Source organism: Bombyx mori, chromosome 9 (assembly GCF_030269925.1).
Source record: "Bombyx mori chromosome 9, ASM3026992v2".
NCBI classification, from domain to species: Eukaryota; Metazoa; Arthropoda; class Insecta; order Lepidoptera; family Bombycidae; genus Bombyx; species Bombyx mori.
Genome location: NC_085115.1, coordinates 15,685,354 through 15,713,273, shown reverse-complemented (window position 1 = coordinate 15,713,273; position 27,920 = coordinate 15,685,354). Strand labels below are relative to the sequence as shown.

The window sequence follows — 27,920 nt, the reverse complement described above, 5'->3', positions numbered from 1 at the left end:
ATAACGAAACCGCGTTTTTAAATGATGAAGTAGTTCAGGGACGGGACAAATTCGTGTTTAGGTTATTTAATGTCTATGGCACTAGATGGTGAACGGACTGTACATACCTACCACCTTGCCTCCTGGTAAGGTTCCTACCCATTCAGGTCTCTTATAATACCCTCTGTTATGAATAAAAAAGGATTTGTTTTTTTTTGCCTAGGTGGGTGGGTGAGCTCATGGCCCACCTGGTGGTTTAACTAACCACTACGGTAGATGTCTATGTCTATCCCATAGACGTAGAAGAGCCCTTCGTTGCAAGCGAAGGGTTCGGCGAGGAAGAAGTTGTTCAGATGTTTTATGACTGCGCGAAAACTCGAGAAATTTTAAAAGGCATTCTAAAGTTTCATTACCATAGTTCCATTGTTCATCATAAAACTGAATAGACGTAAACACAAAAGTGTATTGTTATCAGAAATACACACACTTGTCAAGTTTAATTAAATCACAGAAAATAGAAGAGAATGAAAAATTGAATTGAAAGTCTTCATTACAATCATATCATAATAATAATATAATGATCACTAAAGAGAACCTATCTTACAATTATTTCATACGTTAACGAGATAAGGGCTGTATCTAAAATCAAGATCTTTATTAATAACAATGCCAAAAACTTTATATTTATAGCAGTCGACTTAAGCGTAAATTCTAAATATTTTAATCGTGAAATTTAATTTTACAGATTTACAGTCTACAACTTTGGTTAGCTCCTGGGATAAGGTTATAAAGGTTTACAAAGCAATATATTGCGTGATTATACGCTTAGTTTATTAGTGTCGTTTTTCGCTTACTGTGCGATATTATCGGCCAGTGTGCATGATGTTTACACTTTGTTACATGACGTCTAAACAGCAATTGTATTTTATAACGGCTTTCTCACCCTTCAAATCACTGCATTTAACTGTTTCTTGGCAGAGGTGAGCAGGGTATTCTTTTTGGTAAACAATAAAATAAATAACTATTATAATATGTATGTATGTGTGTATATATGTATGTATGTATGTATGTGTATATATGTATGTATGTATGTATATGTATATGTGATCTTGTATATATATCTATATATACCTTTTTTGTATGTATTCGTAACTTAATATAAATTTCATTGCACCTATCACTATTTACTCTGCACTACCTTTGGTTGACTGGTAGAGAATGCCTTAGGCATTAAGTCCGCCAATGTAAATTTTACATGAAGTGTAATAAATAAATAAATAAAATAAAAAAATGAAATAATTATATTAACCCCTAAACTGACCGGAGCACAAACCTTTGACATGAAGGTGAGGTGACTTTGAATCCGTAACACGATAACATTTTAATGATTGACGTTTAAAAATAAAACATTTGTAAACTAATTCATTAATACATCCTGTAAATGTGATAACGTGCGACCCCGATAACGGTTTTAACGTTTTTCGCCAATTTTAGTTACGAAGTTTTTTGCGGGTATTTTGAATAACCGCCTGACGACGGGTGCGAACGAAGAGCTCAACCACAAAGTTACAATTGTTTATTACAAGATATAAAAAAAATAATTAATTAATTAAATCTCAAAAAAAAGTTATTGAATTAAAAGAATACTCTAGTGATGACTACTCGCAGAGAGTGGATTCGCGGCACAGGGAAGCGGGCACGACATAACACCCGTATCTTCATATTAATTGCTAAAAATCACCCCTTCGTATGACGTTGCAACCTAACTTGGCCACAAGCACGTGGCGCACAGGGAAAAACACTCCTAATTATATAAAAAATAAAATAATCATTAAAATTGTGATGAAGTATGCTGCGACTACAGCAGTGATTGAACTATTCTGATGACAAATGACAATAGACAGGCTACTACGAGTATTCGCTATGGTGTATGCCACTGCTTAATCTAAGACATAAGATCTAAGTATTAGCTATTATAGTATGAAGGCTGTACAAATCGGTTTTTCTTTATTGATTAGATGAGTGGACGAGCTTGCGGTGCACCTGGTGTTAACTGGTTAGCGTAGCCCATAGACAACTACAGCGTAAATGCCGCCACTTACTTCAAGAAAAGAGTTTTAAGGGTCTCCGTTGTAACCGTACAACGGCTGCCCCGCCTTTCAAACTGAAACGCATTAAAGCTTCTCGGCAGAAATAGGCAGGGCGTTGGTGCCTACCCGTGCGGACTGACAAAACGCCCTACCAGCAGTAAAACACGTATTAACTTGCAGCATTCCCTAGCCACCAAGATATGATACGACAATAGTAAAATGAAGAGTTTAGCTGGACGTTTCATCGGTCTTGACCAAAAGAATACATCACCATCAGCCGAGAAAGCACGTAATGTATTTAAAAAATAATTATTCACATTATTTTCGTGCCGCACGCGATTCGTTTGTGAATGGATTTAATTAAATTCATTTTATTTACGAGCAACTGACAATGCTCACGATACTATTAATTAATAGTTATAATTAATGAGACCATACGTCCCGATTTGCGCGGGACAGTCCCGCTGTCTCCAGTGAGGCCGACATAGTTCCGCGTTTGCAAACAAACCAAACGATAAACTTATTTTTCAATTCAACATAGAGCTAGTAGTGTTTAAATCGGCTAATTTAACAAAAGAGATTTATTTTGTGTTTTGATTCTTTTGTGTTATTCTATCTTCTATAAGAAAATAATTGTAAAATACTAAATACTTTTTATCATTATATAGGTATAATACCGCAGATGTCCCGCTTTGACAAAAAAAATTAATGGTCACGTTAGTTATAATATAAGATATCAACGGAGACGCTAATTGAAATAAAGCTGCTGACGGTCGAGTAATCATTGGTCTATTCATAACAACAACTGGAATAACCATCACTGAACAGACTATGGAATATGTAAGGATCAGTTTTGATTTGGGCAATGAATATTTTAATGTATCCGTTTGCTATAAGATGATTACCATTGGCATAAGGATCTTATTGTTCAAAAAAAACTATTTGGCATTTATATTTTATCCAAATAGACACAGCTTACGTTTTGTATTGGATCGTTGACAGTTCGTTTGTACTGTACTGACCGTGTATATAAGCCGATTTATTTATATTTACGTATAGTTTTTTACATACCATATTTTGGTACTTCCGCTGAATTTGTAATTCGATTTTACCATCTATATAGAACAAAAGTTCATTGAAAAACAAAACAAATTTTGATAATATGGCTATGACATGTCCTTCTTCAAACGAGGCTTGTGGAGAGTACTTAACGGTAGGCAGCAGCTTGGCTCTGCCCCTGGCATTGCTGAAGTCCATGGGCGACGGTAATCACTTATCATAAGGTGGGCCGTTTGCTCGTCCGCATACAAGGGTAATAAAAAAAATTCTATATATAATACCGATATATATCTTTATTAAAAATTATTTATTAAAATTTACACCAGAATATAAAATAACGGCTTCCGATTGTCTGACTCACGACAGATACTGTACAGTGGACCTCGGTCAGAAAGCTGCTACTAACGATATTTCAAATTTTATCGCAAGTTCGACATTAAAACATGATATGACAACTCTATGAGTCATCAACTATATTTTTTAGCATAACAACTAACAGCTCTTGTATCCTTCGCTCGTTGAGACTATGACAAAAGCTCAAGTGCATAACGGCTAGAATAATCTGCTTTCTATTATCGCCACATACACAGTTGATATTGAAGTTTCCTTTTCTGTTTCAATTTAATTTAATTTAAAAAAAACTAACATGGTTGTATCCAAGTCAATTGACATGCCATGACAAGCGGTATCGATCGCTAAGTTGTTCTACTGGATTGCAAGCAACTAGGCACTGGGGCAGGGTTTTATTACTGGACTCAGTATCGTTGTTAAAGATCTTACTTTTTTTCATTTTTTTTTCAGCGTAATCTTATCTAGTAGGTGAGCTCACGGGGCTCAAACCGGAGTGATGCTAATACTGACCATAGCAAGAGCAGTGCTTCGTAGAATCTACCACCGGATCGGAAACACGATCCACTGAGAAGATCCGGCGAGAAACTCAGTGGGCTGTGTCTATGGGGAGATCTTACAACGTTTGGGGTTTCAACGAAAATAGTTCTTTTCGTGTCGTATCTACAAGTATATAATTGAGGCCTTTAACACAAGAGATAATCCTAACGCTAGTCTGTTGTGTGAACGATTTTATTCAGCTATATGCACATTATAGACACATGAAAGAAAACCATGTAAAATCGCCCTCTTTAAAACCAGACGCTCGATAAAAAGCAAGGTCGTTCGTAAAACGCCTCGTTATATTTACAGTGAAAACATCAATACGCATACGAATGTTGTTCAATGAGGAAGCGTCGGTAGAAAAGTGACGACCTTAGCTCGCGTACTGTCGTACTGTTTTGTGATAAATTGGACACGATCACAGTGACAGAATGCGACAATATTAAAATTTTATTTTCGCCTCCCACTACTTTGCACGCGGTTGATGCCTCGAATGAAACGATTTGTATCTGTGTTTGATGTTAACAAGATAAAAGTAGGGAACATATTCTCTGCTCGCGTATCTCACGTAAATACTCAATCCCACAAAATAGCTTGAAGCACCATTCATGTTCCAATGCTCACGTTAAATAGCCTGACAAAGGTACACAATATCCAACCGAGTTCAATCAATCACACACAAGTATAACAGAGGAAAATATGATTGGAAAATCTATTTTACAATTTATAAGCCACGTGAATTCAATTTGAATAGCAATGCTGATACGGAAAATGTGTGTAAACAATATTATTGAGTTCTCGATAGTGTTAGTACAAAGCGAAAGTTTATCGTGATTTTAATGTTTATAACTGTTACAAGTGCATGAGTGTAAGAGTGTAACAGAGTGAAAAACGAACGTGTACACCCCCGGAGTAATAAATAAAAACAAATGTTCACATTTAAACCAACCCTTAAATCATATTTTGTCATCGTACTAACTTTTGCCCGCGACTCCGTCTGCGTAGAATAGTTACTTTGGTATAACGCTAAATTTTACGCCCCACTTCATTTACGTAGAAAGTGAAAATATTTTTGAATTATAGAATGTTAAGGAGCTATTTAAACCCCTATTTTGAAACATTCTTTATTGGTTCTCCACTTGTATTGGTCTTACCGTGATGTTATAGCCTATAGCCTTCTTCAATAAATAGGCTATCTAACACTGAAAGAATTTTTCAAATCGGACCAGTAGTTTCTGAAATTAGCGCGTTCAAACAAACAATCTCTTCAGCTTTATAATATTATAATAGAAGTATTTTATCATCGTATAGCTTTGGCTAAAATAAACGAAAAATTTTATCCGCTGGTAATAGTTTTTACTCATTAGATAGTCGATTAGACAGGCGACCTTAGACCCTTAGATTATAAACAGACATTCGCGAAATCTGCTAGTTAAAATAAAATTTATTCCGGAGACAATGATGCCGTAAAGCTATACGGCTGTATCAACCCAGTATTTTTTTTTATTCCGTAGATAAGACGATTTCGCGGTTTTCATATATGCTTATATATAGGCTTATAAGACGTCTGACAATACCAGCACCCACCCACCCAATTTCTTTCGTCATAAAAAATGATTAAGATAACAAAATGACGCCTTTTGCAAAGATTTAATTGTTAGGTTTTCTTTTTGGTGGACTCATTCTGATTTTACACATTCTGATCAACTATCAACACTATGACCACGAGCGCTACGACTTGTTCAGTGCATTTAAATATTTATGTATTACTCTAGCCTAAGATATAATTAGGTAGATGTTTACAAACAAATCTGTGGACACTTCAACGTACGATATGGTGTTATTAAACATTCGCAATATTTGTTTACGTTCAAGGCACGTGGACTATGTATATATTTTTTATAAGCCAAGGATACTTCACAATTCTGATTTAAAACATTTCCAAGGTTGAATATCCGCTTTTATTAAATTCATTTTTAAATATTCCGACAGCCATGTCCCGCACGAGGGTGATAGTAAACTTCACTTAATTATTGAGTTTAATTCCATGACGTTGACAAAATCGTGTCATTCCTAATTCCGGACTAAGCTTATTTTTTATGATTGAAGTATTACTGGTAGCCCGGAGGTCTTTCCAGTTTCACCAGGTGGGCGAGCAAATGTTCAGTCAGGAGGGTTGGGATACCCCAACAGCTGCCCGAGTGTCTCCGAAGAAGACCTAACAACTCAAGAGTAGCTGCGTCGAGAATGAATCTACTACCGGATCGGAATCGCGACCCGCTGAGAAGATCCGGCGAGAAACTCAGCGGGCTGATGCATGGGTTAGGTTGCACGTCGAACCCTTTGCCGAGTTCGACGAGTACGGTTACTGGGATCCCTAAGCCTGCTCCTAGTGTTAGAGCTGAAGGTATCTACTAAGAAGGATTTAATGCAAGAGTTATTGGATCTGATGGATCCGTAAGGACGTGTAACCGGACTAAGCTGAATGACGTTAATAATATTGCTAGAATCGGTATAAGATAACGCGATTATCGCCGATTCGATAGTAAAAACGCGATACGGCAATACATCATCACTATATACACCTTATTATTACATGTGATGGCAATTGATAGTAACAGACATAACACAGATTATTTGTACATGTACATTTATCTATTGAGAAAAGGCTTAATCAAATGAAAATATTTAAATAACCAAAACGTTACGTATTAATACTTACTATATCAAAATAATATTTCTGCCCGCGCTGCATTAACGATTTTCAAACATTTCATTATTCGTTACCGTGATTAGAAACTAGCTCAACTCTTCAACCTCCTTTTTTCCACGTCCTGCCCTTATTACACTGATGGTGATTATATTAATACGTGAACATATTGTTACGCCGGTAAGAGTGACGCCATCTATCGCCGAATAGTCGAGAAAATATATAAGGATCTAGTAGCACCTAGAACGCTTGAGAAGTACAACGCCATCTATTGTCAGATAGCGACAAAACCAAAACTAAAGGTGTGTGGAATATTCCCGATAATTCTAGGGATGTGGTATCGGCTACAAAAGCGTTGTAGAGATGGCACGCAGGCAGTCAGTAATCGGAATTACTCGAAGCGAAACAGCGAACGGATCACCTGAAGCGAATTGAGAGTTTAAAAGTGTTGAGTGTTTTAAGTGTTGAGTGAAAACAGTTTTTTAATTGTACTTCGGTGGAATTTTATTTATCCCGACCTCCAGCGCGTAACAATATTTTTAACCCCTAGCCTATTATTAGCGATTATATCAGTATTCTAAAAACTTTTAAACATATCTCAATCTTAACAGAGTCCACGAAGCCTTTGGTTTTCCATTCTTATTTAGCACGCTTCTAGGGACACATCTTTCATTCTCCGTTCTAAAATATCGCCACCCAGGTGAATTATGACATCAAATCTACAATTACAAACATATTTCTTTACGATGATAAAACTTATTGAGCAACGTATCAAATAATCTGACTCGAAAAATGAGAGATAAAAAGACCGAGCCGCTATCTGCGAATCGTAATCGAAAAACAATACGTTTTTATGTTCAAATTCGAATTTTTCTAATGCCAGTCTCTGTTATGTTATAATGATGGATTAATAATTTCCCGAATAATTTTCTGGTTGTCCAAAGTGGACCTTTTAAAACTCATAATATGCTTTTACATTTATCTAAAAGTATTATACAGGTTTTTATTGGGAATAAGACCGCTTGAAGCCAAGCGGTTACTGTAACCGTCATTTGTTGCAACAACCTGAAGATGCAAAGAGATGGAGATGCAGATTTAGATAATAATGATAACCAAGGTAAATATTCTTTATTTGTGGTTGGTTCCGGAGACTTTTGAGAAACAAGAACAGGAATTTTTCACAAATATACTTTCTCCAACAGAGAATCTAACCCTAATGGTCTGCATGCCTTTTTTGCCAACCTGCATACCAACACACTATAGTTTCAGATAAATCAACTTTTTACTGGTGGTAAGACGTCTTGTGAGTCTGCACGGGTAAGTAAGTACCTACCACTACCCTGCCTATTTTTGCCGTGAAGCAGCAATGCATTTCGGTTTGAAGGGTGGGGCAGCCGTTGTAACTATACTGAGACCTTATAACTTATATCACAAGGTAAATATGGCAGCATTTATATTGTAGATGTCTATGAGCTCATTCACCTACCTAAGCAATAAAAAAAAAACCTTATCACCTTCAACATTCTGCCAGTAAAATGTAAGTACGTATTTAATATTTTGAATCTGCAACCACTCGCACATAATTCTGCTGGGTCATAAAAACGATTACATAATATAAATTCATAAATACAATATTTTATAGCCTATGAAATTTTAACGTAGTAAAATTCACTTATAAATTATTGAGTGATACCACATTACAGATAATCAGTTTAATCTTATCTAAGGATGTGTTTCATAGTTTTATTGATAAATGAATTCGATTAAAATTCCAATTCGTATTCCAAAGGTCACGGAAAATGAATGAGGGATGTGAAACTTGCGCATTTTTATCACCATTAAGACGCGAGAATCGAAATATGAAATTGAGTTCGAATTTAACATCGCAATTCCCGTTCAATAATTATTTATTAAAATTTCGATCCTCATCTGCTAGAAACTTCCAGTTAAAGAATAAAAAGCTATATATATTTACTAATAACTATTGTCGCTTATGTCCTTTCTGATTATGTATGATATGTTTAATTCCATTTTATTTTAATTAAAATAAAATAAAAACTGAACGTCCTCCACATATAAAGCATGTTAACGTGTCATTTTATTTCGTTTTGTGTCGTTTCTCCTTGCTTTAGCGGGTCAATGTCGATTTGAGGAAATTTACGAATTTATCGGTATTGTTTTCAATTCAGAACGGAACCCCGCATTTGTTCGCAGTATTTAAACCGATATAATTTAAATTAAAAAAGTTTTTACTTGAAACTGGCATAAAGTTAAAACTATTGCCATAAAGAAAAAAAAAAGAAAAATTAAAAAGTTAGTTTTTTCACTTCGATCAATAATACTACTTTTTTCATTTTAGATTTTATTAGTGTTTACATTTATAAAATCTAATTAACATTTATAGTTAAATTTCAACATTTATAGTTGTGACCTAATAACGAGCCGGTGCCACTTTTGAGAAGCACGTGCCCTCCATCCCTGCCTTCCGTGAGACCTTTTTTTTCTCCCTATATAATCGTTAGTAGGGCTATTCCAACCTCGCGCGAACGGGTAAGTGAGCTTACGGGCTCAACCTGAGAGAATTGCTAACACTAGCCCTAGCAAGAGCAGTGCTTCGCTGAATCTACCACCGGATCGAAATCGTGACCCACTGAGAAGATCGGGCGTGAAACTAACTGGGCGTCAGAGACATGACGTAAAAGACTCAATAAAATTAAATAATAGCCGTTGTACTATCCAAAACAATGACATTAAAGCATACTTGTACAGCTGTTAGGGAAGCACTTGAACTTGTAGAATTGGCTTTATGTAAATACAGCCAGTGGCTTTGGGTTATAGCGGGCTGCAGACAAAGGTTAGCTGCAATTTGGGAAGCGACATATCTATAACTTTGTATTCAGTTGTAAGCTTCACGACGACAATTGAAGGCAAAAATTAGCCTGGTTTTTTTTTGTTATTGCTTAGATTGGTGGACGAGCTCACAGCCCACCTGGTGTTAAGTGGTTACCGGAGCCCATAGACATCTACAACGTAAATGCGCCACCCATCTTGAGATACAAGTTCTAAGGTCTCAGTATAATTACAACGGCTGCCCCGCCCTTCAAACCGAAACGCATTACTGCTTCACGGCAGAAATAGGCAGGGTGGTGGTACCCACCCGCGCGGACTTACAAGAGGTCCTACCACCAGTAGAGTTATTGACATAGATGAGTGTTAAGTATACTTATACTTATGGATGGATATATGGACTTCCATAAACACCACAATGTGAATTGCGCGTCACGTGATTCAGTAGTCCCACATGCATTGGAATAATGGTTATTTTCAAACAGCAATGAGTTTGAAATCGACAGATCCGTGACTATGGATTGTGACACCTCTCTAGTGATCGATCGAGATTTCGTTGTGTAAAACCTGTCGAAGTGTTGTGTGCCCATTAGTTTGACAACGATAATATTACACCTAATCTATGTTTAATATATGTAAATAGAACGAATGCGAAATATCGAATCATACTCTCGAAGAAGAACAAGGTCGTTTCCACACAGCTTCAGAGAATTATTCTCTTTAATGCACACATCTACTCATGTTTATTATGCTAATCTAATATGACAGAACGTAGGTAGCTGCTTATGTTTGAGAAAAAAAAAAGCTTTGTATAGTTTATTGACAAAACTCACTAGGAAGACGCTCTAAACAAAACTATTTTATAAGATAAGACTTAGTAAAAATCTATCGTTCAAGGCTAATCAGAGGGTTAACTATCGAATCAAAAAGAACTAATAAAATCTACCAATACAAATATACAAAGTTTATGTCTAAGTAAAGTTAATGTCTAATTAACTGTCGGACAGTATGTTATGTTTGACATTGGTTTATATTATTGTTTAAAAAAATTAATAATAGTTTAAAAAACTAACAAAGTACGCTTTCAAATTAATTAAAATTTATTTTTTAGTTGAAATTCAATTTTTTTAATTTTTAGTTGTCATCGGTCCTAAATAAGTATACCAAATTTCGAGTTAATCCGACGTTTTGAAGGGGGTCAAAATCATGTTCAAAGATTCCGTTACAACAATAGGTACATACTAACGTATGTATACGTATTCTGAAGCTAAAAAAAGCGTATTAATAAGCTACTTTTCCTACACATCTTTGGTAGACTAATTTTCGAAAAATTATAGGTTATTTAATGGTCTGATTTAAATATACGTTTCATTAAAAACAAAAATGCTTCAAAAATATATTTAATTAAATATAATCTTGAAGAATATCGAAATCTTAACTGTAATTGAATCTTTGAGCGCTCCTTAAAGAGCGACAATCCTTGCGTGACTTATTTCTCGTTTTGTTCACTATAATATGTTCATAGTATTTCAATATGAATGAGCCCGCTGAGTTTCTCGCCGGATCTTCTCAGTGGGTCGCGTTCCGATCCGGTGGTAGACTTTGCGAAGCACTGCTCTTGCTAGGGCCGTGTTAGCATCACTCCCGTTTGAGCCCCGTGAGCTCACCTACTAGTTAAGGTTATGCTGAAATAGCCTCTCAATGCTATCTATCAGCTTAGGTAGGAGAAAAAAATGTATGTGTGCACAAGTCACACTCGGTAGAAGTGAAACTTATAAGAAATAATCGCAAGGGTCAACCACTCCGTAGTGCAATGGGGGAGCCGCCTGCATAATCACGGTAACCCTACACCAGGTAAGTGTGATTTAGCAAGAGAAATACGGGAATGTCCATCAACTGTGTAACATTTCGTCACCGCCATTCATGAATTGTTGAATTTACGTGCAGCCACATGTATAACAAACTAAATAGAAATAAAAGTATCTGAGGGTGCTCCGAGAGCCACGACAGCGTGCACGGACGTCAAAATCACACTGAACAAGTCGGGGACGCGAGGCCGTGTGGAGCGCTTCGTGATTTGTCGGCGCAGCTCGGAGCCGCTTCGGAAAGCCAATCGCGGCACACTTATTTTCGTTTCGTTTCATTTCGTTTCATAGAGTTTGAAATCACACCCAACAGTTCTAAAGAAGTTTCACTTAAAAAAAAAAACATAAATTAGCACTAACCTTCTTATACAACTTGATCCAAGTGAGGTCGCCCTTGGAGTCGGTGTACTGAAGACCGAAGAACCACACCTCGCGGAGGCCGATCGTCTTCACAACTTGATCGAAGAGTTGCTTCCCGGTGGTCGTCTGCTGGATCGCGAACTCGAGTTCCGCGTCCATCGTCGTCACGCGGACGTTCATCTGTTAGATTGAAAGATATTTAGAAAATTTTAGAATATACTAGCGGTACCGCACTAGTCGAAATTCGACTATAATTGAAATTATAAGTTTAAACATTATTAAGGTTCTATTGTGAAAGACTAATAATAGACTTCTTTATTCACAGATTTCGCTAAGACTGCACTATAGACTATATTATTATGTATGACTGTTTGGAATTACAGGATGATTTGAACAACTTATTTGTTTACTGTCAAAATAACTTACTCACAGTGAATACTAATAAGTGTACTATTATAACATTCTCACGTGGAAGATCGAATATCTTGTATGACTATTCTATTAATGGTCAAACTTTGGTACGCACCACAGTTGTTCGTGATTTGGGTATTTATTTGGATTCCAGTTTGATTTTTGATTTTCATGTTAATGAAATAGTAAATAAGGCTTTTCGAATGTTAGGCTTCATACTTAGAGTTGGTAAAGACTTTAAAAGACCATCTACTTTGATTCTGTTGTACAACAGTTTTGTACGGTCTATATTGGAATATGGCTCCGTCACATGGAACCCCCAATATAATATTTATATTCAGCGACTAGAAAGAGTCCAAAAAAAGTTTTTTAAGCATCTTTTATACCATTGTCGTCGCTTTAACTCTCCAGAACCGACAGAATTTGTCTCTCTAGTCGATCGCAGGCTACTGAGGGATCAAATGTTTTTATATAAAATAATAAATAACGAGATTGATTCTAGCTATCTTCTTTCCAAAATTTCATTTAAATGTAGTCGTATTTCCGCGCGTTCTAAACAGACCCTCCACATGTCCACGGCTCGAACGAAATATGCTTCTAACTCTTTTGTCCGTAGATCTTGTAGGTTGTATGATGCTAAGTTCTCTAATGCTGATATCTTTTGCTTGTCACTTGTAGCATATAGAAAAGCTGTTTTGGAGTGTTTATAGGGTGATTTGGCCCGATAAGTATTGTAGTTTTATAGTGTGAGTTAATGTATAAAATGATATGTGCGTATTGTGTTGCTTTTGTTTGTTTTTTTGTAATTTAAATTTCTAAATTTCTCTTCTTGTTCACTGTCTACTTATATGTGATTTTGATTGTGGAAACATATTTGGTTATTGTTTTAGCTATATTTTTTTAAATATTGTATGTTTTGTATTGTACTGTTTGTTTCCCAAATAAATAAATAAATAAATAAATGTGTGTGCGTCAAATACATGGTAGTGTGTGTAATGATTATTTATTGGTTTAATGTATTATTAATGCATAATTTAAAAAACATATAAAAATTCTCCACTCCTCTATATTCTCTATAAGTGTGGGAAATTTCATACTCCTCCGTCGGCGAAATGTTCGTAAAATTGGGGTACAAAGCTCACCAATCCAGAAATCGCTCTAGTGTTATAAGTATTCTATGAGAGATTAGACGTCTGGCTGAGAATAGAAGACGCCCTGCAAAAATCTAAATAGCATAACCAATATTTCGAAAAATTCCCACCAATATTTATAAAAGTTCTCTACAATATTAGGACCATCGGTATACCGAACAACGACGAGGGCTTCATTAACGAAACACTAACGCGTGGTTTTTGCAGGGTCCCTTCTATTCGGCGATGATTTAAGTACATTTTGCTATAACGAATCTGCATAACAGTTTAAATAGCTTATGCCTTAGCTCTAACCGAGACGTTATCATTAAGGTAAGGTAAGGTTTTAGGTACCCAACTAAAAGCAAACGTGATCACACCCATTTAGGGTTTTTGATTAATTTAGGTACCAAGTCTATATGTACTATATACATTGCAGTTGCATTGCGAGCCCACACGGATGGGTACGACCGTCCTCTCTACGCCGCAAATCAGTCACGTGTCCCAAATAAAATTTGTTGATCATATTCCCACATGATCGGTCACCTTGTAACGCGAACTTTTTTTTATTACTGGTGGCTTCCGGAGACCTCTCCAGTTTCACCAGGACAGGTGGACGAGCAAAGGCTCAGCCAGGAGGGGTGGGATTTGCTAACAGCTGCCCGAACGCCTCCGAAGGAGACCTAACAGCTCAAGGGCAGATGCTTCGCAAATTAATCCACTACCGGATCGGAACCCGCTGAAAAGATCCGGCGAGAAACTCAAGAGGTTTTTTACTGGTAGGACCTCTTGTGAGTCCGCACGAGTAGGTACCACCGCCCTGCCTATTTCTGCCGTGAAGCAGTAATGCATTTGTGCCGTGAAGCAGTAATGCGTTTCGAGTTGAAGGGTGTGGCAGCCGTTGTAACTATACTTGAGACCTTATAACTTGATATCTCAAGGTGGGTGGCACATTTACGTTGTAGATGTCTATGGGCTCCAGTAACCACTTAACACCAGGTGGGCTGCGAGCTCGTCCACCCATCTAAGCAATAAAAAAGGGCAGATGTTTAGGTTAGGTCGCACGTCGAACTCTTTGTCGAGTTCGACGAGTACGGTTACCGGGGTCCCTAAGCCTGCTCCTAGTGTTAGAGTAACACGAACTGGATCTCAATTCGCTTATGAATACCGTTTCTAAATGTAAATTTCATAATAATAAACCCGCTCGCTCGACTGTCAGCGAAAGTTAATTAAAAATAGAGATTCAAACTTCTAAGCATACCAACTCAATGTAAATATTACAAGAATTTTAAAATCTCATTCATAATTCTTTGAAATTACGATCGACGTTTTTACGTTTTTAACAAGAAAAATTAACTTTGTTTGCAACGTTCATAAAGTTTATTTTTCTTTGAAACGACTTTCGACCAACCGGCTATGTAGTTCTAATAATTACGAATTTGTTACGCAATTTACAAAGTCTGTACAGCTTCAAAATACGTGCAACTGTGTATACAATGTCTTCTTTAAAAAAATACCATTATAATGTTAATATTGTTATCACAAAAAATATTACATAGATACTAATTATATCAAAACCTCATTTCCAAAATTGTTATAAGTATCATTTCAGTAAAAAATAATTAATAATAAATTTTAATCAGAAAGCGTTTCATTCATTATTTGCCTACAATTTCAAAAGAGAAAGAAGTCGATTAAAGAATGCATTATAATTACTGAAGCCGTAAAAATATTTATATTGTTATGATGAAAAAAGAGCCTCGCGATAATCATTATCTTTTATTTAACGTGTCGTGGGACACCGGATAGGAACGAAGATCCTTATTATAAAAATATTAATTTTAAGTTCTATTCGAGGTATAAAGAAAATAATTATTCGGATATACATTTTTTATTATGATTTTTTATTGATAAAAATAAAAAAACTACTTTGCAAAGTTATCAATCAATTTACTCACAATGATTTAAAAAATATATAATAAAAAATATGTTATTTTTTGTACGTTATTACAAAGTTAAGTCGTACCAGTGTATGCATTACTAATAAAAATCTTACGTAACGTACGTTTTTCCGGTTAGGGTACCCCTCCGCATCGTCCCATAAGGAACTTCATTCCAAAAAACAAAAAAAAACTATTTGTGCAGTATACTTTTTTGACATTTATGTTTACTCGTAAAATAATTCTCCTTCAGGGTTCCCTGAGATATTGTTATGATTGAACCAATTCGCATGTTACAGTGCCCTTGCGTTCGACCGCAGAACACAACACAGTATGACCTCGTGCGTCTAATCTAACACGACATAGAAAACTCACATGAGTCATGTGACACGACATTATATCGTTCGGGTGCCGTGGAAAATCGAACATTTACTTTATATTGCAATCGATTAAAAACCGTCTTACGATAAACCCATTTGAAGGTGTATGTAAAAAATCATACAACAAATCCGTAGGTCTTTTCATTTTTAAGCATACACTGTAAAACAGTTTTCACTATTAAGTCGTGCTCATTATCATGACAATTAAAATAACTGTTGCGAGCTTCAATGTGATTATCTCCAAATTACTTGACAGTACTGTTGTTACTGGTAGTAGGACCCCTTGTGAGTCCGCGCGGGTAGGTACCACCGCCCTGCCTATTTCTGCCATGAAGCAGTAATGCGTTTCGTTTTGAAGGGTGGGGCAGCCGTTGTAACTATACTGAGATCTTAGAACTTATATCTCGAGGTGGGTGGCGCATTTACGTTGTAGATGTCCATGGGCTCCAGTAATCACTTAACACCAGGTGGGCTGTGAGCTTGTCCACCCATTTAAGCAATAAAAAATAAAAAAAAGTACGAGTTGCACTTTTTTTTTCTACCTATTCTAGTAACCTCGAGGGGTTATTCCAGATTCGCCGAGCTTGTAGGTGAGCTCACGGGGCTCAAACTTGACCATGTTGCTAACACGAACCCTAGCAAGAACCGTGCTTCGCAGAATCTACCACCTGATCGGAAACGCGACCCACTGAGAATATCGGGCGAGAAGATCAGTGGACTGTGTCTGTGGGTGAATTTACTCGTCGAGCCCTTCGTCGCAAGCGTCGGGTTCGACGAGAATGATGACCGGTGGCATTGCATCGTGCACCACTTAAACTATGTTGATAGTCTTAGGATAAAAAACTTCATTGTCGGTCGGTAAAAATCGTTATACCAATGCACGAAACCACAGATTACTACCAAGTCACGTTTCAATAACCAATAAAAGTGACTGAAATTTTAAACTGAACGTAATAGGGCTAATAAGGAATATGAATGACATTAAATTTGTAAGCCATTTTAAAAGTCAAATAGTTTACGCAATTAAATAAAATAACACGATGTATAAGCGACAGTATTACAAAAATAGTATGAAGCAAATTGTACATCGTTCTATAAATAAACAGTGGTCTTTATTGAGACGATGCCAAGCGGACGTGATCTTCCGGACTGTGTGTCACTCGGTTCCGAGTACTGATATTAGAAAATATAATTTTAACCTTTTCATGGTAATTCTATAGGCAGCATTTATAAGCCTTAGCCTTAAGAACGATAATATAATCGCAGATTCATTTTATAGTTCCAATTGATGTCGAAGCGGAAAATAGGAAAAGGAACTAGTAAAATTAATATTCTTTTAGGGAAAGCAAAATAACACAACATGTGTCAAAAATGACAGGACCTATACATAAATAGTTTAAAAATTCAAATTGCGTGAAAAAAAAAATATTGTTACAACGAGTAGTATTTTTAATCTTCTACTATTAGTTAACGAAGCACGAATTTACCTTGCCCATGCTCATGGACACTCTCGAAGCCTTGATCACGAAAATAGACTAGATCATGTAATTTGGTTTCCGAAACTCATAGGAACATTATACAATACAACCGCACAGCTTGACATATGATTAACGACTTAAAATATTAACTCTCTTTGAATTAACATAAACACGGTTTCAATTCAATGGTACATCCAGGCTAGTACTTACTTACGTATTGTATTCCTAATGTAATATACATATTTGGCAAAGTTATAAAAGCAAAACTTCATTTTAGAGTCACGACAACAGTTTCCTTACTTCGTTAGAACTGCAATTATGCCTAACTCCATAACAATGGTAGAACGATATAATCGGATTCTAACAATAGACTGTATGCATTTATTTATTGAAAGAACGAGGTCGTAGGATTACGAGCCCCCATCATTTAGATTAGATTGCCCGCATTACTACTTATGTAGCACTTAATTTCAATGGTAATTGAGTAAATTATATAAGATGTTTCAACAGCTGAACCTTTCGGAACAAAGTAATTAAAGGCACACTTTTAAGGTCAAAGGGTTTAATCTCTCTGGCCATTTATCTGAGGATACGAGCACGCGTAGACGCGTGGGTCCTAGAGGACCATCTCAAAATACTTCTAATATTTCCACACCGATTACGCGCCTATACATTTTATTTTACTAGACATGTAACTCATAGGAACTCAACTAAAACCTACAGTAGTCTCGTAGTGAATATCGTCATTTACCTTGAGATATCAGATCCAAGTCTTAATTTTATTACGGCTATGTGACTGTTGAAATAGTTATTTGGATTTTTTTCGCTTTTTTCGTACCCTCCGCTGATTTCGGTACATTGACTGTTCCAATACTGGTTTAAAAGGGAGTGCTGGTTTATACTTAATCAGATTAACGAACAAGTGTATTCGGACCTAACAGAAACTGAGAAAAATTGCATCAATCCAGTGTGATCAAAGGACAATAAAGATACAAACGAAAAACCAAAAAAGGCTATGAAATAGCAATAACTTTACCGTACATTGTATGAAAGTTTCAATAAGGATAGGTATGGTGCACTGACTGACTGACTGAATGAAAAGTAATACCTTGTTGGAATGGAGAAGTATCTCGAGCCTAAGTTCAATAAGAATAGGTACGGTGCACTGACTGACTGACTGAATGAAAAGTAATACCTTGTTGGAATGGAGAAGTATCTCGAGCCTAAGTTCAATAAGAATAGGTACGGTGCACTGACTGACTGACTGAATGAAAAGTAATACCTTGTTGGAATGGAGAAGTATCTCGAGCCTAAGTTCAATAAGAATAGGTACGGTGCACTGACTGACTGACTGAATGAAAAGTAATACCTTGTTGGAATGGAGAAGTATCTCGAGCCTAAGACACACTAAATAATTCTTATATACTGACAATAGAGAAACGGCCAAGAGGCTTTCTAAGAGACCGGTCAGCTATCTGCCGGGAGCGCTTACGGGACGTTTCGGTACGACAGAGCTTTCACGAACAAAGATTCTGCCTGACCCCAGCGAGCGCTGCTGATCGATGAGCCCAGTCTTTAGAACCTCATCTTCTTTAGAACCGCCAAATCTTCCAAATTAAAAAACTATTATTTCTAAACTCAGGTTAACATTTTTATGTAAAGCGGCTTGTTGCTTCCTCGGCCCAAATAAAGAGTAAAAATACTGTCACAAGAATTTCAGCGAGAAACTACTAAATGTACGTATTGAAGTCGAAAATGACAAAAAAAAGTTCATTTCACGGTTCGCTTGTGGAATTGTACCGACGATCGGTGAATCAGGCTCCTTGATGTTGCTTTATGCAACGAGATCTCGAACTTTTTAGACTAGGTTTTCTATTGAAACTCGACTGGCGCCGAATGCCAACTTTCAGGTAAACTGTGAATAGATCATTCGTACCACGTAGCGGTAATGTAATCAAACCGTTGATAACTATTATGGAATTAAACCTAATTTGTAAAAAGTTAGTAATAATAAAATATGACTTAGAGGGGCAATTCCAATTGGATGTTATACATGAAATAGGTATTTGATAAGTTCTATGGATTCGTGTGCAGTAAGCACTGAAGTTAATTTCTTCGTAAGAATATAACAAGGGTTCCGTTTTGTTTGCAAGCCATTTGTTTGGAGTCTTATACTTGGCCACAATCTAGAGTGTAAATCTAAACTGTGATAAGAAGTCGCTAGTCGCGTCTATAGTAACGTTATCGCTTAACAAACTGCGGATGTTTGTACTCGTATTAAGTAAATTGCTTTGCGCGTATCTACTATGAATTGGTTAAAAACATTCCCGATCCTGCGGAAAGAATGGAAAGCAGTCGACGTCGCCCAAAACACGTCATTTCGGATCCTCCCGATCCAGTAACGGTGCTTTTAGATACTTCAAGCACCGGTCACCGTTCTCGTAGAACCCGTCGCTTGCGACGAAGGGCTCGACGAGTAAATTAACCCTCAGACACAGCCCACTGAGTTTCTCGCCGGATCTTCTCAGTGGGTCGCGTTTCCGATCCGGTGGTAGATTCTGCGAAGCACGGCTCTTGCTAGGGTTCGTGTTAGCAACGTCGTCAGGTTTGAGCCCCGTGAGCTCACCTACTAGTTAAGGTTACGCTGGAATAGCCTCTCAAGGCTACCAGCTTAGGTAGGAAAAAAAAAAGAGATTAAAAATTCAGCGTTAATCCCGATGTATGTAGTTGTGCACAAAATATCTAATGATCTTTTTTTTTAATTATAAATTGGTTGGACAAGCTCATCTGATATTAAATGGTTATCGGACACAGACATCAATAACGTAAAGTTACACCCATTTAAATCTCAGTTTTTATAGGACAACGGCAGGCGCGCCTAAAATCGAAACACATTAATACTTCACTAGCAAGGTGTACAGGAGAATAGGTGCTCTACTTGACAAGCTGTTGCCAAGCAAAGCACATGCACAATGCATAGACACCTTAACCCATAGGTATAGTATATACTATGCAATAGAAAATGTGCAATTAATCTGATGAAAAGTAGTCGCTGCTGCCTATGAACACCGTTAATAAATAAAAAAGTATTAAATTGAGGTCGCGATCTTCAGTATTGTGAAAAGCTATACAAAGAAGACTATGCAATAATAATATCATTGCTGTGTCATTTACAACTTACCGTTATGATCTTTAGATGGTCTTTAAAGTTTGGAACTAAATTATAAAGGGAATCGCAAGAGAACGCAGTGTGAAGTTGTAAATGAATACAAATAGGATAGATCCTGTTACAAAGGTCAGAGAAGCGTTCTAGTGCCAAACAAACCACTCAAAACATAATAACAAAAATAAAGTTAGATAACGTAACAATGGGAATCAATGTGATTTTTTTTTTTAATCGCTTGGCTGTTTTTTATTATTGAAAGATTACTGGTCGCCAGGAGCCCTTTCTAGTTTCACCAGGACAGGTGTGCGAGCAAAAGCTTAGCCAGGAGGTGTGGGATTGGTTAACAGCTGTCCGAGCGCCTCCGAAGGAGACCTAAGAACTCGAGAGCAGTTGCTTCGCGAATGAATCTACTACCGGATGGAATCGCGACCTGCTGAGAAGATCCGGCGATAAGCTCAGCGGGCTGATGCATGGGTTAGGTTGCACGTCGAACTCTTTGCCGAGATCGAAGGGTACGGTTACCGGAGTCTTCAAGCCTGCTCCTAGCGTTAGAGCTGAAGGCGTTTAATGCATGGGTTTTTTTTTTTTTTTTTTTTTTTTTTATTGCTTAGATGTGTGGACGAGCTCACAGCCCACCTGGTGTTAAGTGGTTACTGGAGCCCATAGACATCTACAACGTAAATGCGCCACACATCTTGAGATATAGTTCTAAGGTCTCAGTATAGTCACAACGGCTGCCCCACCCTTCAAACCGAAACGCATTACTGCTTCACGGCAGAAATAGGCGGGGTGGTGGTACCTACCCGTGCGGACTCACAAGAGGTCCTACCACCAGTAATTACGCAAATTATAATTTTGCGGGTTTGATTTTTATTGCACGATGTTATTCCTTCACCGTGGAAGTCAATCGTGAACATTTGTTGAGTACGTATTTCATTAGAAAAATTGGTACCCGCCTGCGGGATTCGAACACCGGTGCATTGCTTCAACACGAATGCACCGGACGTCTTATCCGTTAGGCCACGACGACTACAGAATGGGTTATTTGATCTGATGGATTTGTAAGGACGTCTAGGGCGTCGACGGTGACTGATTTCTGCGTGATCAGGATTCGGGGATGCTTCGTTATCTCGACCGTTTTGACCGTTGTTTTTTTTCTACTTAATATATTATTTTTAGTTTTATTTATTATTTGCACAAGATACGCTGTTTCCAAACAAGTCTAGGTTTTTTTTCGTTACATGGTATTCTTATAATGTTTCCTTAAAGTTAATGATCGACAATTGAAATTTTAGATGTTTTTGCTCAATAGCATTTTTTCTTAAAAGAATGATAAATTCAACAACTTGGGCAACTTAAACAACTCAATTACGTACGATGTTAATCTCGTCTTGCCTTCGGAGACCTCAAAAGTAAAGAACAAATGTTTCCGGATTCAAGATTGATGGCATCCGAGGAAGTCGCGGAGCGCATGTTAAAACCAAAATAACGCTAAAGAAACCGGAAAATGTTTTGTAACGTATACTCGACACAAAATTGGTGACCATTAGGAACTATTTTGACAATATTTTTTATTGCGGTGACGAGTGAACTAGCTCACAGTTCTCCTGATGGTAAGAAATTACCGAAGTTGATGACGTCACACGGTGTATAACATTATCCACCTGCAGACACGAGATGTGAATCTCATTTATAGCTGTCCCACCCGTGAACCCAGAACGTTTTGCATTGCTGCTTCACGGCAAAAATAGGTAAGGCGCCACTAATAATTTCGCTATTTCTTCATCGTGATCAAGTGTTAAGTACATACTTTTAAAACTCGGCATATTTCCGTAATTTGACATCTTATTTTTGAGGTCACGAAAACTGCATATAATTATCTTATTAGTTTGATTAGAATCCTATTTTTTTTATGAAAGCGTCCGATAGAAAATACGCTCTGTATAATAGTGGACATGTAATTATGCAGCACGTGTTTATAAAATACTCCCTTATATGTTTTATTCTTCGTAATTATTAGTTTTAGCATTTAAGCCCGCACGGATCGGTTCCTCTGAGTTTAGATTAATGGGTGGACGAGCTCATAGCCCGCCTGGCGTTAAGTGGTTACTGGAGCCCATAGACATCTACAACGTAAATGCGCCACCCACCTTGAGATATAAGCTCTAAGGTCTCAGTATAGTTACAACGGCTGCCCCACCCTTCAAGCCGAAACGTATTATTGCTTCACGGCAGAAATAGGCAAGAGCGGTGGTACCTACCCACGCGGACTCACAAGAGGTCCTACCACCAGTAATATAAGTACCAGTAAGCAAAGTTTCGTCGAACTAGCTACATCTTCATCAACAAGGGGCACATATTGTACGTCGCTCGATCTATGTTACGGGCATTATCATATTTATAATAATATATTTGCGCGAAGTGTAAAACGCAAGTCAAACAGTAACGATACGTGTACGAGTATGACATCACCACGGTCTTCGCACACAAGATAAAACGACTAACTACATGAAAACGGCGTTGGTTAACATTATATGAGTGGTGCTTTATTTATAAACGTGATATTGAAACTCTTTTTTTCTCGTATATTACCTACTACTTTATGGAAGATTCTAGATTTCGCCTTTGAAGCTCAACTTATTTGTCCAAATAGATGTTATTTGGCATCTATAGTGCACAGGAATAAGTTGTATTAAAATTTGTAAACTTTTTAAATATCGCTATCTAGACAGAGTTGCTCGGAAATAATGACCGCTGTCAATGTCATTAACAAATCTTGTAGTCCAATCGATTCACTACCACGAAACACAGTATCGTAAACAGGAATCCTTTTTGCTCGAGAAGAAAATCCTCTGAAGAAAACGCTATCAAATTTAACAAAAGTATTATAAATCACGTTCACCATAATTTTTTAGGTAAATTATGTCGCGAGATGCCCTTGTGTTTAATAAGTGAGGAAGTTAGCCGCCAAGGTGATCAGAATTACAATTACGAAGCGCTTACGTGTTGTGTCCGCAACTGAAGTCATTTAAAGTAATCACTTCGTTCTTCGTAAACATCTTTGAAAATTCTGAAATCCGTATAATGTATCGTATGCGCTGTGGTGTGACGCAATTCAGTGTTTTATGGGGTTAAATATCAAACACTAATGCTTGAAGTTTTTTTTTTTAATCTTTGTAGTTATATAATTAGAACTGTATATGATGTATGGTACAATTTGCAGTTCTAACAACGACAGCAAATATCGCCTTCGTTTACCCATCGAATGATTGGATATCCATGTCAATTACAAACCAAAATTTATATTTTTATAAGCTGAGAATCAAATGGCTAAAACCCACTTAGTCCGTCAACCGCCAGCATTCAAAACATCAGAAGAACATGACTTCAAAAAAACTATGAGTAGACAACTTGAGATTAACGAGAATAATTTTCAAATGTTTTTTATTGTACTTTCTTAGAGGATATGTGATTGCAGCTCACCTGGAGTTAATTATTAATAAGTCGTTTGCTGTGGAAAGGAGCAAGACTTTTGAAAGATACATAGAATTCATGCAACAGGCTTGTTATTCGGTGTGTTTTGAGCAAGAAGGGTACTGGGGGGAGGCGCAACAGGTGCTAAAGCAGATGGCTGTATACATGAGACGTGGGTTGTATTTAGGGGAACTTGGAATAAATTCTACCTATACAATTATATATTACGAAACTAGCTTGATTTTTTTTAGGCGTGGATGGGAAAATCATACAGGTGATATTATTAACTGTTTCCAAGAAACCTGGTACCGTTGCAAAATTAGACTTTATGATCTGGATGTTATGGTGGTATTTCAAAGCAAACTCAATTGGAATATTAGTTGAATGCCACAATTAGGGCTATATCAATAATTTGCTTCCACATCTAAGACTAAATAACTTAACAGAGCTTTCCCAAATACGAAATAAATGGTGACACATAAAAAATGAAATCATGTAATAGAAACCGCAACGAGTCGCGGGTGAAACCGAGTGAAACAGCGCCACATGGGCACAGAGCATGTCGACCGTCAAATTAAATTCAAGTACAGCAATAATTAACCATCACCACCATACGACAAAATAACGACGATCCACACGTCCGTACAATTTACTTTATATTCAAGGTTTCGATATTTTTGTTTTGGTATCAGATTTTATTATGGTAGAAATGTAATTGGTCATTTCGTATTTTGAGCACGGGTTTGGCATTTTATTTGATGGTAATTTCCTCTAACGATTTCATAATAGTTTGTTCGTTTGTCCCTTTCAAGAAGATATTAGGCTGGACAAGATTGGGCTAACATTTTGCAAAAACCATGCATATTTAATTTTATATAGACCGGAAATTAACATACTATATATAATATGTAGAAAGGCTTTCGATGACGGAAAACGAGAGTTCAATTAATTTAAGGCAATCAAAACCTGATGTCCGTGCTTAGTACATGACACCAATCTATTTAGAAGTCATCCTAGATTTGCATGAATTTCTTCTTTACTTATCCACTACTACCACTACTAACTGTCTGTTTTTTTTTTTTTTTTTTTATTGCCCTTGTAGGCAGACGAGCATACGGCCCACCTGAGTGAGTGGTTACCGTCGCCCATGGACTTTAGCAATGCCAGGGGCAGAGCCAAGCCGCTGCCTACCGCTTAATACTCTCCACAAGCCTCGTTTGAAGAAGGACATGTTATAGCGCTCAGGAAACACCGTGGAGGGGAGCTCATTCCATAGCCGGATGGTACGTGGCAAAAAAGATCTCTGGAAACGCACTGTGGATGACCGCAGTGGCTCCAGGTAGTATGGATGAACTCTACTCCGGTGGCGGGCGGTGCGATGGTAAAAACGAGATGCCGGTATCATCTCGAACAACTCCTCAGAGCACTCCCCATGGAACATACGGTACAAAATACAGAGGAAACTGAAGTCCCTCCGCAGACCCAGAGGCTCCAAACGATGTTACAAGAGACATCTTGCAATAAAATAGGTCGAAGATAAAATAGGTGAAGTCGTCGTGGCCTGACGGATAAGACGTTCGGTGCATTCGTGTTGAGCGAGGCACCGGTGTTCGAATCTCAGGTGGGTACCAATTTTTCTAATGAAATACGTACTCAACAAATGTTCACGATTGACTTCCACGGTGAAGGAATAACATCGTGTAATAAAAATGAAACCCGCAAAATTATGATTTGCGTAATTACTGGTGGTGAGACCTCTTGTGAGTCCGCGCGGGTGGGTACCACCACCCTGCCTATTTCTGCCGTGAAGCAGTAATGCTGTGTGTGGTTAGTAAAGGTGGGTGGCGCATTTACGTTGTGGATGTCTATGGGCTCCAGTAACCACTTCACACCAGGTGGGCTGTGAGCTCGTTCACCCATCAAAACAATAAAAAAAAAAGATTTCTTTTAAAACTCATAAATTTATTATAACAACATATTCAATTTATAGCAGATTAGTTACTTCAACAGGAAAATGGCATGTGAACTTAAAATTTATTATTAATTCCGAGGTCAAAGTTGAAAAAGCAACGGTATTTTTTTGTAATTACAAACCTGGTTTCAGTCACAAGGAAAGACCTTGGTTTTTCAAACGACTCAAGGCTCTTATGTCGTACGTTTAATACAAGGTAACAGATGATTCTTCGCGATACAAACTTTTGAAATTTTTGTATCGAACTATAGTGTATAGAACTATAACTGAAATTTATAGTTCTAGTCACTACAGTATGTTTTTTTTATATTTTTTTATTGCCTTTGTAGGCAGACGAGCATACGGCCCACCTGATGGTGAGTATATTATATAAAGTGTTCTGAAAAATGTGTAGTAAAAGGGGATTGCCCACTCTCCATAGTGTGCTAGGCCCAAGATGGACATCAAATATTACTATAAAAATGTACTGATTCAAATTCTTAAATGTATTGGATATCTAAAAATATATTGAAATTGACGCCACTATTATAAAAAATATAATAAAAATAAAAACTCGTTTTGAGGTTAATTTTCTATATAAATAAGTGTCGGATTGTGAGATACTTCAAGAACTTTTCTTTTCTTAATGTTTAAGATGTTCCTAATGTATTTTTATCCAATAGGGTATAAAAACACACTTAATTCTTTAAATATCTATATTTTCTTCATCTTCATACACAATTAGTATCATCTAAAAATAGCAAAGGAGAGCATATACACGGTTTTAAATCTTGGTCAGGGTAAAACCACAATTCACACAATGTTTTTTAGTCGTAGTATGAAACGTTATTGATAAAAGTAAAATAAATCGAAGAAAAATCAAAACACATCCATTTTGTACGCAAGCACAACACCACAAGCAGCAAGCCATAGATTATACACTTAATATATTCGAGAAGTAGAAGCAAGCGAAGTATCAGTCAGTCAGATTAAATTCAGTGTTGTCAGTATAAAGAAAAATAATTACATGAAATTCATATATCGATTATTTTTTTAAATAACCGATAATTGATTTATATCTTAATCTTTTTTTTACGAGTACACATTATTTTTTATGTTCTTGTTTTAGTTGTACATATTTAAATAACAATACTAGTAAAGTTTTTTTTATTGCTTAGATGGGTGGGCGAGCTCACAGCCACCCTGGTGTTGCTAAGTGGTTACTCGAGCCCACATACATCTACAACGTAAATGCGCCACCCACCTTGAGATATAAGTTCTAAGGTCTCAAGTATAGTTACAAGTTAAAGTCCAATGGGTATGTCTTCGATGTTATTTTATGTGCATAAAATCCATTAAAATCGTTTGATGAATGATAATACTTAAAATGATTTATTTATATGTTTTATTTATATACTCAAAATATTTACTTCATACGTAAAAGGATTTGAAGCTGGCAATATTTTTCCCGCAAAAATCAAAATCCTTGTTTTTTCAATAGAGTTACTTTTTTTAAACTACTTATTGTAAACTATAGTGGCGCTTATTTGCAAGAAAGTAAATGCATATTTATTTATGACAAAATTAATGCACTAAGTATTTTTTCTATAATCTATTGTCCGCTTTGGGCCTAAAATGGGCCATCCCCTTTGTGTGTTACTACATTTATTCCTGTATTGGAGAAGAGCTAAGCCTGATGATTTTGTTGCCTAATCGATGATAAAATTATGACGATTTAAAAGAGCCTGTAAAGGTCTAGTCGAATAAATAAAAAACAATTTAATTTCATTTAATGTGGTGATGGTTCAGTTATTTATAAGACAGGTTTTGCGATTCCGGTCGCTACGAGTTTAATTCTACTTATTTCCTACCACGTCTCCATAGGTTTAATATCCTCGTTGTATCTATCAAGAAATGAGTCATTAATTTGTAATAATACCCCGATAATCTAATAGTGTCGTGTCATTGCGATGCGCTCCATGATAACATTTTTTATTGCCCTTGTAGGCTGACGAGTATACGGCCCACCTGATGATGAGAGGTTACCGTCGCCCATGGACTTCAGCAATGCCAGGGGCAGAGCCAAGCCGTTGCCTACCGCAAAATACTTGCAATACTTCGCACAGTAATACGTTTTGATCTGAAGGACTACCTACAGGAAAACAGTGGTATATGATTGCTATATTTTG

At 36.9% G+C, this 27,920-nt stretch overlaps 1 protein-coding gene across 3 annotated transcripts in view; it reads right to left on the bottom strand.

The window, feature by feature from the left end:
- Positions 1 to 27,920, bottom strand: part of LOC101741026 (moesin/ezrin/radixin homolog 1) — a 70,855-nt gene that overhangs the window by 34,551 nt on the left and 8,384 nt on the right. For all 3 annotated transcript variants that reach the window (XM_004931148.5, XM_062670252.1, XM_004931147.5), the window contains one exon: positions 11,802 to 11,981. In XM_004931148.5, the coding sequence (XP_004931205.1) occupies positions 11,802 to 11,981 (180 nt within the window). The remainder of the gene's footprint in view (positions 1 to 11,801; positions 11,982 to 27,920) is intronic.